The sequence below is a fragment of the Solea solea genome, chromosome 5 (assembly GCF_958295425.1).
Source record: "Solea solea chromosome 5, fSolSol10.1, whole genome shotgun sequence".
NCBI classification, from domain to species: Eukaryota; Metazoa; Chordata; class Actinopteri; order Pleuronectiformes; family Soleidae; genus Solea; species Solea solea.
Genome location: NC_081138.1, coordinates 25,499,980 through 25,514,576, shown reverse-complemented (window position 1 = coordinate 25,514,576; position 14,597 = coordinate 25,499,980). Strand labels below are relative to the sequence as shown.

General features: G+C 42.8%; 1 protein-coding gene across 1 annotated transcript; it reads left to right on the top strand.

Moving 5' to 3' along the window:
- Positions 1-674: 674 nt before the first annotated feature.
- On the top strand, positions 675-13,468 carry qser1 (glutamine and serine rich 1). The gene is made up of 13 exons (XM_058629290.1): positions 675-1,118; positions 3,762-3,871; positions 4,147-4,284; positions 4,485-7,811; positions 8,114-8,430; positions 8,539-8,655; positions 8,751-8,884; positions 8,959-9,146; positions 9,700-9,837; positions 9,932-10,029; positions 10,193-10,339; positions 11,008-11,103; positions 12,138-13,468. Exons 1-13 carry the CDS (start codon positions 1,009-1,011, stop codon positions 12,276-12,278), a joined length of 5,061 nt encoding a protein of 1,686 aa, XP_058485273.1. The 5' UTR covers positions 675-1,008; the 3' UTR covers positions 12,279-13,468.
- The last annotated feature ends 1,129 nt before the right edge of the window (positions 13,469-14,597 follow it).

Genomic DNA, 14,597 nt, shown 5'->3' with positions numbered 1-14,597 from the left:
CATTACGATCATTTACGCAATGATTCCTTGATTAGATACTGTTCTGTATGTCTCAACATGTCTGTTTTAAACTGTTGAATTTTCTGCACTGATTTGAAGTGATTTGATTTTTTTTTTCACTATTCTGTTTCTATTCAGTTTCAATTTAATTTTACCATGAGATAAAAGTTAAAAAAAAATAACCTACTTATGATACATACAGTGCTTAACAACAAATATTTTAGAAATCTTCCACAAACTTGTTTAAAATATATTTTTTTTAAATGTGATTGTTATTTGTTTGGCAAACAAAACTGGCTTCGTCTGTTTTTTGTGAAGATAAGCAAAGATAAGATAAGAATACATTTGAGATCACATTTGTTGAATCATCTGTCGGGCCAGATACTGATGCTGGCGGGCCGCTTTTGGCCCACAACTGGCCACTTTCGGCCCACAGGCCACCCATTGCTGCCCACTTCTTTACCCCATCAGTCTGAATGTAGCCTTACTAAAGTGACACACAAGCCTGATTTGTGAATCAGAAGTGACAACTGGACTTCTGTGTTCACACAGGTTTTAACCAAAAAAATAAACAAATAAATCAAATAAAAACAGTCACATCAACGGAAAAATCGGATGTGAGTCACTTAAGCCTGCAAATGTGAACGCAGTGGTTTTTTGGTGGAGGGAAGGAAAAGTAGAAAACTTGCAGCCAAAGTCTGCGGTGCATCCTGGGAAACCAAATTAACATGGGTATGTGAAACCATGCAGGGCTTTCGCGGATCCATATGACGGGAGATGAACAAAAATTAACGGAGAAGCTCAGAGGGAGCGAAAAGGGGGGGCAGATTTTTATCACATAAATCGCAGTCTTAAGGTGGCTTTTGCCGAACTACTCCTGCTGCTGCGACAACGGGACTGACTGACTGACTACTCTGCTCGCTTGCTCGGTGGCTAGGACCCGGACCCTGCTACGATGTGTGCCCGCTGCTCCACGAAGCTCCGTCGTGGAAGTGGATCTTTCACCGGATGATGGACAGGACGTACCCGACTTCCAGCTTCGCGGACTCGCTGGCTCCACCAGCACAGACCGTCGCTTCTTGGGCCTATGACCGCAGCACAGCTAGTATCAAACCAAGGTAAGAGATGCAGGAGAGGGTGGGTCGCCTTCACAAGGAAATGTCGGTGATGTCGGGAAGGGCCTGTCTTTCCTCTTGGAGAAAAGTGCAGAATCTTCGTATAGTTGTTTGCGTGGAAATCTGATGGGAGTTGTCAGTGTTTTCTTAGCTCACTTGCTTGTCTCCCACCTTGCTAGTTTACGTTAGCACACCGTCTCCCCACCTAAGCATGGCCACGGACACTTAACTACGAACCACAGAGCCGTGTGGAATTGTGCCTGTAACCATTTTAACCAAATACTTAGTTAACAAGTACCACTTTACCGGCTAGTTTTCTCGACCCACAGGTGCTCACCAAAGCCAAAACAAAGATAGGTAACTGCTAGCTACCAAAGCTAATCACTTATCAATTCTCTGGAATTCAGCCACTGATATTGAGGCGACGTGTCGAAGTCTTTGCGTTTTCTGTGCCATGGTTTTTGTTTTAAAACTTCCAGGACGTAAAAGTAATTTTTAAAAACTAACAGCTGTAAGTAAGTGAGTGTGGTGTGTGTGTAATAGAAGGCTCCAACTGTGGCTAAGGCAAAGTTTGTGTTGTACTGTACTGTGTATTACAGTAATATATTGATAGATGGTTAGAATGCTCGCTTAAAATAACTTGTGAAAATGTACCCTCTGTATTAACCATGCCCAAATACTTATCCCTTTTAAAGCACCAAGATAAAAGATGGAGAAGCTAAATTAAATTAAGTCAACACACAGTATAGTCACTCAGTCGGTTCACTTGTTCCATGACCAAAGCAAATTTCCTATCCAAACAAAAATGTTTTCATATGCTGATCAGGTGGCAGCGATTAATATCATCATAATATCATATCATTTCTGTGCTGATTGCTGGTTCAAAAAAGCTAAGACTATCACAACCTAAATAAGTTGATTAATGTGGCGTTTGTAATAAATAAATCAGTGACTGACATTTCATCTGGAATATTTCACTGTTACCCTTTGACCCGAGGACTATATGAATTGGCTGCAGTCTGTCAATATTATGCTCGGTATTTACACTAGTTGCACTAGTTTTCACAATGTAATAATCGGTTAACAGAGCAGAGTTTAAAATAATTCAATTCATACTCACAAATGACACTTGTAGACTGTCATTCTGTGCAAGTCTTTTTAAGTCATTTTCTCTCCGGATGCCTAAAGAAAAAAGCCGGAGCAGTCAAATTAACTACACTACTGAAAGACAAAACACGTGCTATTATGAATAACAGTGGACAGTAATGATGTTTACTCGGGAAAATTAGATTGTTGCAGGTTGAGGACAAACTCATTAAGTCACAATTGTAGTCATTTAAATATCACTTGTGGCTCTTAATTGCGATTCATAAAAAAAAAAAAAAGCAAATAGATGTCAGATATTCAAAGACTGAGTGAAAGTTGGGGAAAAACATAATTGGTGGTTTAAACTAATTTATTGGTAGATCACAGCAAACACTGAAACAGGAACTGTCAGGTAATACACTTGAATTGCGTATTAGTATTTGATAAAATACGAAGTGCCAGCAGTCAGCAAATCTTAACCAAATTGAATTGATGCATTGTGCATGGTTAAATTAATTGCCGATTGTTGTTGTCACTTTTTTCAGCCTTCTTAACAACTTCCCCTTCAATGGAACAGGGAAGTGGTCTCAGACTTTGGACCACACTCTATTGTGCATATTGGGCTTTTGTTGTTGTATGATATGCTTTTTTTTTTTTTCAGCGCTTAACAGTTCATAGTTGCATAAGAGAAAATTACTGGTTCATGTGTCATTTGTAGGGACCAGAAATGAAGGCAGATGACTCCCTTTGGGCACCATGTTCTCCATCCGCAGATGTTTGACTTTTGGCTAAACACTCAAATGTTGTCCACTAACTTCAGAACTATCCCCAAGATTAAATCCTTTCATTCTTGGTCAAATCTGGAGAAAGTTATCCATGCTTTAATTTAATCTTATTTAGATTTCTGTAACTTCAGGGCTAAGCCAGAAAAACGTACGCCTTCAGCTAGTTTAAAACGCAGCTTTTAACCAAGACTAGTAGACATGACAATATTAGCCTCACTTCACTAGTTACCTATTCATCGTAGAATTGATTACTTTTTAAAGCCTTTATGGATTAGCTCCAAACTACATTCCTGATATGTTCCTCCTCTATGAGCCTGCATGCAGCCTCAGCTCCTTGGACAGGGATATTCTGATGATTCCATTGTCCCACTTCATGATAAATGGTGACCAGGCTTTAGCGGTCAGGGCCTCCCATCTATGGAACTCCCTGCCTAATGATCTGAGGCTTGCTTTTAAATCAACTCTGAAAACACATCTTTTATGAATAAGCATTTTATTATCAATAGCATATTGCCTTATTATCTAATTGTAAGCAGGCTTTATCTTGTTTTATTGTATTTATATGTGATTTTATTTATGTTTTTGAATTTCTTCCAGGAGAATATAATTCATTCATTGTCTATACCACTTTCCTTTTGTGCGAAAAAATAATTACATAAAGCATTTATAGTGTTATCTTGTTTACATGTTCATACATAGTTGTGTGTCCCTCTGCTTGTAAAGAAGAGTGCTTATGCATGTTCGCTCATGTGTGTTTGTGTGTGTGTTACTTCAGTCCCAGTTATGGCGCAGCACATCTTGATACAGAGGTTCTCCAGCGGCAAAGCTACACCTCCACCCACCAGCTTCCCACCTACACTACATCACACCCTTCTGCTGCAGCAGGTGAGTTATCATCCCTTCTTTGTTATTTGCACTGGCATCCAGTCTTGCAGATCTTTTTGGTTTTCTGTGCCATCACTCAGAAAGGCAGTGAATAAATTCAAGCTATTATGCATTTTCATGGAGTTACTTGGAGTGATCCAAAGATTTGGGCAGATATGTTAAACCATCACAAATTAAAACAAACCGTCTTCATGAGCACTGTAACATTAGGGGTTTAATTTATTTACGTGTGACAAAGGATCATTTGTCTGTTTCTGTGATCATCTCTTTATCAGGAACACTTGACTCAAACAGCAACAGTTCTGAGACCTCAATCATGAGCTTCCTGTCAGCCATGGAATCCAGAAGCCTTCAGGCTGGTCCTGTTAGTGCTTCGCTGCTCTCACCGTTCAGACCACCTTCATGGCCTGCTGGTGAGGACAAATCTACCCATTTACATCTTTGTCTGTCTTTACATACGTACATTACATAATGTATTAACAAATACATGATGTAAAATGAGCATAATGGTTTATCACAATTACTTGCATGCTGTGTTAACACATTTTTATTTTAGTTTATTTTTATTTTGGAGGATATGTAATTTATACTGTTTTTTTTCAATGCCACACAGGTACAAACTCCACCACCACAGAGCTGTACTTGACTGGTGCCCTGCCTTCTGCTGCCACTTTCCCCTCTCCTGCTTCTCTGTCGACCTATCAGCACACTGGTGCCTACCCCCCAAGGAGTTATGCTACCAACCCTTCCTTGGCTCTCCAGGATCCAGCCTTCAGCACTTCCACCAATGGCCTGTTTTCTCACCATGACCCTCTCCTGCATCTCAAATCTAGTCAGACTGTGCTTCCCACTGCCCTGGCCTTCAATCATTTGTCTGCCCCTGTTTTGGGCTCCACTTTGCCTGTCCAGTCCTCCACTTACCGCTCAGCCCAGGAGTCTGCCCCCCATCTCCTACAACCACAGTTCAGTCTGCTCCCTTCTACCTTGCCTGTCCCTCATGGTGCCCCGCAGCCCTACGCAGCAACAGTATTTTCAGGCTCTATTGAAAGAGCTCTTCAACGTGAATGTAGTGTGATCAAACACCACCAGAGGCCTTCTAGTAGCCACACAGCCTCAGAGCAGATGCCCAATTCAGAGCACTCCTTACCTGGGTACTTTGGCTCTGGCAGTGAAGCTGATGTGTCCTACCAACAGGACCCTTCCCATCAGACTCCAGTGTCTTGTAGTCCTTCCACAGGAATAGATTCATCTCAAGGGGTCAACGGTGCTCCACAACCCAAAACAGACTCAGTTACTCAAACATATTCGACCACTTCAGTGCCAAAGGCGAAAGACTGCCCTGCCAAACTACCTCCACATCAATCTGGGGGTGAAGAGAGTGGCAGTCACACTCAGATCCTAACAGGAGCGTCTCCTGAGCGGTATTCCTCCCCACAACAGAATCATAATTCAGTGATTTCTAATCAGCACTCCCTCCACTTGCCTAGCCTAATGTCCAGCAGTCTGTCCCAAACCTATGTCACTCCTCACACACAGTCTTCACCCTCTAGTTCCACCACAGACAAGCTGTCGTCCCTTTATAAGTCTCTGCCTTCTCTCTCTAGCCAGTCAGCGACTGTTAGTCAAACTCTTGTCTACTCCACCAGCTCCGGCCTGAGCCAGGAGCAAGAGGCCCAGTACAGAGCCCAAGTCCAGGGCTTGTGTCAGGGGAATCTCTCTAACAGTTACCCCACATCCCACTCTCAGGGTCCTCCAAATGTGACATTTACGTCTCAATCACAGGGGCAAGCCTCAGTGACTCAATCTCAGAGCTATGCCACAGGACAATCCCTTAACCAATCCCTCAACTCTGCTTACCCACCCACATGTGTTCGGAGTTTGCCTGCATCCAATTCTGCACAGAACTACAACCTCATGCAAGCCCCAGTGGGAGGTAAAACACATGATGCACTGCAACAGACACAGGCCCAAAAATATGTTTTCCCTGCACCACAGCCTACCTACTCTTCAGCTGCTCAAGCCTTACGAAACAATGCCCGATCCTCAATACAGGACATAAAGCCAACATATAGCAAACACAAACTAGAGGAGCTTCCCATGCAGGACCTAGAGGCTCTCCAGCAGGCGTCCATGGAGGCCTCTGCGGCAGATAATAACTTGGCGTCACACAATGTCATCTATGTTGTTTCGAAAATGGAAGAGCATCACAAAACACAAAGTGTTATCCGAAGCAATTCGCGTTCTGATGACCACCTCATGGGCCTGGCTCATACACAGACAGAACAGGTGAAGGATGAAAGAATGGGTTTGCTGAGCCAACAGCATATTCATCTAAGCGGTGCTAATGGTCTGGATATTGCAAGCATAAAACCGGCAAACTCCAATATTATATCTTCACATGTACCTCTGAGCTCAGAGCAGCTCAAGCAGCACCATCTCCAGCTCAAATCTCCTGAGCCGCATCAACAGAACCACCAGAATCACAGTCAGTCCCAGAGCCAGACCTCGGTACCCCACACTCAGTTTATCACCGTCCCGAGCACTCAGGTTCTCCTTGAGCCCAATCAGATGATTCTGCTTCAGCAGCCCATTATCCACCATGGTCAAAACCCTTCAAAGGTGGTGTCGGTGCAAAGTAGTCAACCGCCACATGGTCTGGGCCCTGCTAATGTCCAGTATCTTCAGATGGATCGGGAACTGCTTGGTCCCACTGTAACTGAGAACCACAGTCAGCATGGTGCAGTGGTGTCTGAACAGAGCTCAGGATGCACTGATTCTTCCAAACATCATTACAGCCACTCAGCAAATCAGCAGTCAAATGATGCCAAGAACCACTTCGCTCTCAACTCCATTTGCTTCCCCGAATCCATGCTACTTGGAGACGAGAGAAACATTTTGTCAAATGTCGATGACATTCTGGCGGCCACGGTCGCGGCCTGTGGCGTGACACCGCAAGACTTTGTCAAAGCTACATCTTCTGCCGAGGCTGAAATGGCTGTGATGGCAAGTCCTGTGGATTCTAAAGGGCACTTCCAAACTGTGGATATAAGCAACATCTCGCCCAATTTCTCCTCTCCACAGCAAATCATCACCAACACCAACTCCCACACCATGGTCATGACACTAAATGGACCTCAGATGGCCACAGACCATCAGGGTCAGTCTGTCCACCACAGCAGCAGTTCTGAAATCAACTCAAATGGAGATGGAGGACGCTCTGAGAATGATTATCACTTAGCTGGGCAGGTGTATGACCCCTCAGGTCTACAGAGCAGAGGCAAAGTGAATGCCAAGTGTATTAAAACAGAGGACAGCCTTATGGAGTGCCCTGATGGAGAAGACTTTCCCAAAAAAAAGGCTCGCTCCAAGTCCTTGACCAAACCAGGTGGTATTGAGGAGGACGGAGGGCAGGCCAGAGCAGCCAAACGCGGCACGCAAGTAAAACGGCTAAACTCCAGGGGTAGTGACGTCGGCTCGCCATCTGCATCACATGGTGTATATGATGGTTGTCCACAGCAAGAGAGAATGAGGCAGAAGATCCGTGAAGTGGAAGAGAAACAGCCAGAGGTCAAAACCGGCTTCATGGGCTCCTTCCTAGATTTCATCAAATCTGGCCCCAAACAGCAGTACTCTCCAAGTCCCACACGAACTATCAATCGACCCAAGAAGCTGATCAGCCCGTCCAGACCTCCGCCGTGTCCTTTGCCATCTTTGCCGCCCAAACTGCAGACTCTGCCAGGGCCCTTGATTTCCCAGGAGTGTCCGGGAGCGAGTTCTCAGCACAAACGTCTGGATGAAGACCTGCAAAAGAACTTGGAGACGCTGCCGACATTCAGCTCGGATGAAGAGGAGAACACTGGGAAGAACCAGGCCCTGAGGAACAGCATCAGCTCAGCTCTCTCAGCTCTGGACGAGGCTTCAGAAAGGAAAACCAGAACAGGTAACAACACACAGAGAGTGTTATCCCGCAGTTGTTGAAACTTGTGAGTCATTATCTAAAAATGAGTTTGTTATAAGAAAACAGGTTGTCTATTTGCACTCCTTGTCTTTTTCAGAGTGTTTTGTTTTTATTCTAAACTCAAAAGGCAAATTGTATGATTGGCTGCATCATAGTTTCATCATGTGTTTCCAATAACCCTTTTTCTGTCTTTGCCGTCTGATTTACTCTGTACATGTGCAAAATGAATTAGTCTTTCATCCAACACATTCATACTGTATACCACATCTGCAACCCTTCTCCAGATAACCCAATCCCTGGTTTGATGATGAAACAAGACCAAGTTGCCAACGTGCCACATGCTGTCAAAGAGACATGTTTCCCACAGGTGATCAATAATCCACAAACAACAGCGACAGCCACAGTCACGGTCACGGGAGGCTCTGTGTTTGCTTCCAAAGACAACTCCAAAGAGATCGCGCTAGGCCAGATGGCTATGCAGCTGATGAGTGTGGCCATCGAGGGACTGACTGACGAGGAGCTGTCTGACAGCGGAGGGGAGGGAATGTACCGGGAGAGGGACGAGTTTGTTGTCAGGAATGAGGACATTGAAAACTTAAAGGTACTACTCTGCTTTTTGTGTTGCTGTTTTAAAAAGCAAAATGTTCATTCGTGCACAAAAACATAAGCCACGTACGTACTGAAGCATCTTCTGTGCATGTGTGTCCAGGTGACGATGAGGACGGGGATTGAGCCTCCGGCCATCTGGAAAGTCCAGAAGGCTCTGCTGCAGAAGTTTGTGCCTGAAATTAGAGATGGAAAGAGAGTCTTCTCAGCCACAAACAGTGTGAGTAAAGGAAAACCAGTCAATACCCATGTATGTAGGATTTCAGGCATTTCTGTTAATTGTCAAAAAAGTTACGTTTTCACTTGTGTGTGTAGTATCTTGGATACTTTGGGGATGCGAAGACCATGTACCATCGGGTTTACGTGAAGTTCTTGGACACGGTCAACAAAAGGGAGTATGTACGAGTTTGTAGTCGGAAGCCACGATGCAAGCCCATGAACTCACTAAGGTACGCTAATAGACTTAAAGACACGGGTGCATTATGCATTCAGTGGTGTAACTCTTTTTGACTCTACCACTTAGGGGGGTTCAGGTGAAGACTTTGCTGGGTTTGACAGCCAACCCCTCGTCCGTCACCCCGAGTCAAAAGCCCCGACCCAAATACCTGAAGACGAGGGCTGAGCCGCCACCCAAGAAGAGGAGGAAATGGAAGGAGGAGTTCTCACCGACCGCCTCAGGATCATCTGCAGAGGAAGGTGGTGAAGAAAGTGGTAAAGAAGCCTTTTGACTTCCTCATTAAACAGTGTGTAAATTCTGCTGCGAGTCTCTCAACAGACCTAGTTTGATTATGTCATGGGATCACTGGTGTTGTTGTCATGTTCGGCTGTGAGTTTGTGCTTTGCCGTGAGAGAGACAGAACAATATTTCCTTGTTCACTTTTATGTCGAGTACTTTCCCCAGAGTTTATTAAAAGACAACTAAAATGAATTGGTCTGTCACCTTGTATAAAGGTCCTTTTTTATTGGATTTTAAGCATGTCTGAAATTCGGCTCTCTGGGTCAATTATAACTAAAATGCAACCCTGTTTTGTGAGTTTTCAAACTAAATCAGTGTTGTGAGTATTACTGAAAGTCCTTGTGTTGGAAGTTGATGTAGTTTAATACAATTTGAATTTGAAAATATTTGAATATATACAGTATATTCTTCTTCTAATCATTTCCAGTAGGACGTACCCTGAGAGGTGCAATGCTGCCCTCCACAGCTCACAGTTTTAAAGCTCTAAATGCTCTCTGAATCTTTAAATTCTCTGGTACGCCCTCCCAGATTTAAACCCTTCTGGGCCGTCTGCTTCGCGGTTCCTCAACACGCGGACCATGAAGGAGACGTTCAAGAGTTTTGTGGAACTGCTCATCAGCGTTGCCTTAGATGAAGATGTGATGACGGCACTTGAGAGGGCAAGCGGTGAGCGGATTTACTGTTTTTGGTCAATTACCTGCTCTCCTTTCGAGGGGCCTAACGATAACATCGGGGCTAAATCTGACTCGTCACATTTTAGATGAGTTGCTGCTACCACATATGAAACGAGTGGACGGGATGATCACTGACAACCGGAAGCGTCTGCTTCAAAAACTGCACATTGGTCAAGTCCTAAAGGTGGGTGTGCCTGAGTAACTATTAAATATATGAAATGTTTTTAAAAGAATCTCATTCATTTCTTTCTTTCAAATGCTTCCAACATTTTTAATCCTTTTTAATATGTTTACTGTAAGGATTTAAAGATGATGTTTGAAGCAATTTTTTTGATCTGGACCTTCAGACGGCTTTAGACAGCTTCCCAGAGATCTCGGTGGTCACTGAACTGAAGAAGGACGGAGAGACGCCAGCCTTCAAGGTGCGTCTCAGTGGGAAGGCCTACAACAAGAAGACCATGAAGCCCTACAAGATGAACAACAAAGTGCCACAAGTAAGTAATATCACGTAGTCGCCCGGTTTTAGAGCTGGGAATAATGCGTCTCATGTGTTCTCATCACAAGTTGTACTGCTCCCAGGATGTCAATTTGTATCTGGCATCGGAGTGTGCCTCTTTGTGGATTTTAAAGGGATAGTTTTAGCGTTGTTGTATGATCACGCTGCCAGCAGGCACTGCATAAAATCTGCACCTTTTTAAGTCTAAGATATCTTAAGAATGTTTGCTGCTCGACAGCCTTTTCCAGCTGGAAAGTGAACTTTATAAAACACTTGTTTTCCTGTGCCAAAGTCCATAGAGAAACTCAACATTGTTAGCTTGCAGGCACGAAGGAGCTGCTGATCTACTGTTGCCTTGATTGTGTTTGTGTCACTGAGGTGAAGTGAAATAACTTACTTAGAACCTGCTGATGAAGACAGCAGTGGATCAACAACTCTGTTGATCCACTGCTGTAAAAACACTTAAAAACCTGACCTACTCCTTTAATACCAGATGTGAACATGTCAGTGTTGTACTTTTCTGTCAGCAGAGGGTGCAGTTCCTCCACTTGTCCCTCTATGTGTTCAACACTGACATCACTGTCCCTTTTTCCTCTTTCAGTGTCAGTACTTCATTGACTGATTTTAAAGAAAGGTTTCTCAGACTTTGCTTTTCCCCTTTTTCAGGAGTACACAGTGGACCAGCAGAAAACTCAATGGTTCTCTCTGTACCACTCTTTGCAGCATTACAAGTACCACACATACCTCATGTGTAAGGACGAGGTGAGTGTTGCTTTGCAGCTACTACGTAAAGGAGCTGTGTGTACGATTTTTGATGCATTCATCGTTTAAAAATATGTTCGACACATTCGGTCACGTCGGTCCGTTGTGGCGGCGCGCTCAGTTCCAGCGACTCTCATCTGATCTACAATAAAGATCCTTTTCTTAATGACGCTGAGTGAATAGTGCACGTCACAGCAAAAACAAACCGTGAAAATGATCTCTCTTCACTGGTACAGCACATCTTGTTCATGTTTCAGTCAAAACACTGGAATAAAACACTAGTGTTTTATCCCAAAATACGGGCAGCACTGACAGATGTAATCTTTATACTGGAGAGTCCCAGTATTAGTTGAATACAGAGGAGAGTTTGAGTATTTTAAATGATGTTTTATGATAAATAAAAAAAGGAAAAAGGGAAACTATATAAAACATTGCAGAAGCTGCAGACACACACCTGCTCACACAGAGCTGTGTGAGACGCTGCAGATCTGCAGGTCTGATTTTATTTATTTTATTTTATTTTTTGCAAAAAAAGAAGGGATGAGACGTTATCCACCCACTGTTGTTACCGAAGCAGTGAGTAATGAGTGAGTTGTACTTTGCGTCAGAATGGAATCTGCTAGTATCAACAAACGACCGTCTGCCAGCACAACACAGACTCCCAACAATGCAATATAAAACATTCTATCAAGCGCAGCCTGCCAAGCTTGTTGCTTTAGTTACGTCTGTGTAGATTCTCATTCATCCAGGTCGTAATTGTCCAAAAGTCACTGAATCAGTTCAAGGAAACTACAAGTCAAATTGCTCCTGTTACAGTGATTTAGTTTTCTCTGTAATGTGCATCTTTGTCCATGAGTAAGATTCACCTGGTTGATTGTTTTTGCTGAAGACGGGATTCACGCTCACGGCTGTCAAGAGTAACCATGAGGCTGCGATTCATTTATTTCACATGTCTCATGGGAACAACTAAAAAAATGCTGTCTTTGTTGTATTAAAAGATAAATGCTTGACTCTCTGTGCTTCTGCCCTGGCAGATCGCATCTCTCCGTGTGCAGGCAGGTGATCTGGGGCAGGAGGAGACTGTACAGAAGTGTCTGCAGAACGGCGCTTGGGTAGAGGGGCTGTTTGATCGCTTCGGAGAGCTAATAAATCAGGTGCAGCAGGCCTGCCAATGATTCGTCCCTGTGTGGGCTGGTTTTAAAAGAAAACGAAAGGATAAAAACACTAAAAGAAAAATAATAATAATAATAATAAGAAGAAGATGCCTCCAGCTCAAAGTAGCAGCAGAACCATTGAATGAATGAACTCCTCCTTCCGGCCGTGCAGAGATTTCACTCGGCGACCTGTCGCTTGTCTCGTCTTGAGGACGTTGTGGGGGCTTGTGGTGTGAAAGTGACAACAGGCGAACAGTGGTACAGCGGTAAAGTCTTACCGGCTGTGCCGCTGCTTCCCAGCAGGGAAATCCTAACCTTAATAACAAAGAACAATGACTTGTCTGGGACATCTTCACGTCATGCTTCTCCTCGCCTTTGTGGCTTTTGTAGTTACAAGCCCACTTTTATGGGCCTTTTTCATAGATTTCTAAAAAAAAATAAATAATTAAATCTTTTTTGTTTTTAGTTAAATATCAGATTATAACCAGTGAGTATTCACCACTTAGAAAAAGCCATTGGCATAGAAAGTAGAGCACAGCAAATAAAAAAAAAAAATGCAGAAATCTACATTTATAACGAGCTGTCATCAATCATTTTGACACGTAGGTTAAAAGAGTCGATATAAAAACACAAACAAAAAAAGAAGTCTACACATATATATAACTGTAGTTGTATACTGTTTTATAAGCCATCCATTTTGTAATGGAATGACAACTTATATATATATATATATATAATGTACATTTTGTATAAAAAGACAGACATGGAGGTGTAAACTGCAGCAAAATGTATTAACTATATACTGTAACTATATTTTGGTTTAAAATTTTTATGCCTCAAACACCTCTTTGCTTATAAGAGGAGATCCTGAGAGAAAGGTGCAGATCCATTTCTGCTTTTTTTTATTAATCAAATATTATTACCATGATTTATCTGAGGGTAAGATCACGAAAAAAAAAACACTTACACTGTCTTTATACTCCTTTACAAACATAGCCCACATTTTTTGACAAATAGATATATATTTTTCACAGAAGTAAATATTATGCTCTCTTGTTAATTAGTTTTTAAAGACACTTTTCCATTCTTTCTTTTCTTTTTCACAGTGCTTAAAAATTTGACTCTTTGTAAGTCAGTTACCAGTTTTATGTAATCAAAAGTGATGTTTATCTAAAGATGCAGTTTGTAAATAAAGAGTCGCATGTATTTAACACTTGTTTTTGGCACGTTTTGTTGTCTGAAATGCGGAAATCTATTATGTTAAGTGTGTAAGGAAACGCGGTTTATTGAAATACTGGCACCAGTCATTTCACAAAGTACAAAGAACATCTGCTGGCTGTCGCCTCTGTTTATGTTTTGGTTTGGTCATTTGGTCTGTTGCACTGCCCACTAACACACCTACAGTAGTAGCACTGCTAACATTTCGGCTGCCAGCAGAGAGCAGCGTTGAGAATACTGAACAATATTGGACCTCATAGGCCTTGGTACTTTTAAAAATGTCTCAAAACAAAACAGAGAACACTGATGACACTCTTGTTAGTGTGGACATTTAACATGTATACTCTGTTTACGGTCCTTTATTGTCGCTCGTCGTCAATTCTCGTCATGTAAGAATTCTCGGGTGCTGCTCGAGAAGCAATCTCCACCTATTGCTGACGCACTAAAATGATCTAAATCCATGGTTCTCAAACTGTGGCGCCCCGGTGCTGATAATGATTCTCTATGATTTACGCCAAACGTTCTGAAAACACAGTGTTCCATCCAATATTGGAGATCATATATCCACTCTTTTCAAACTGCGGTACGTGTACTGCCAGTGGTACACGAGATTTCCTCTGGTGGTACTTGGAGGAAAATCAGAAAAAGTGTTCTACTGAATATCGGTGTAGAAAATGAAACAAATGACAATAAGTTGAGTAATAGAAATTAGAGTCCATCTTAATCTAATTTCACTATACCAGTGTGTGTGTGAAGCATATGTGAGGAAGAGTAGTGTGATGAGAGAGCAGATCTGCCTCCTGTGAAAAGTCTATAGCTGACTTTGCTTGGAACTATTTACACCACTGTATTTTAAAGTTGGTGATAACGGTGCTGGAGAATATTTTCTCAGGTGGTCCCTGGAGAACCACTGACCTAAATAGTTTCAATGTTCAGAAGAAAGTCATCACTCCATCATCACTCCATCACTAATGTTTCTCCTCCATGAGCCTTGATGATTTTGCCCTCGGACATCCCAGGAAAAACTCCACTCGGTGCTGATCAGATCAGTATTCACCGTCTTCCCCTCACATGCTCTGACATAATTTAACATCAGCTTTGCCGCTGATCTCAAGCATGTGA

Bases quoted from the DNA above. Each gene is read 5' to 3' on its own strand.
- qser1 (XM_058629290.1), top strand. From the start codon at position 1,009: ATGATGGACAGGACGTACCCGACTTCCAGCTTCGCGGACTCGCTGGCT. The intron at 7,812-8,113 runs GTAACAACACAC...ACCCTTCTCCAG, and splicing joins AGAAAGGAAAACCAGAACAG to ATAACCCAATCCCTGGTTTG. The intron at 11,104-12,137 runs GTGAGTGTTGCT...CTGCCCTGGCAG, and splicing joins ACCTCATGTGTAAGGACGAG to ATCGCATCTCTCCGTGTGCA.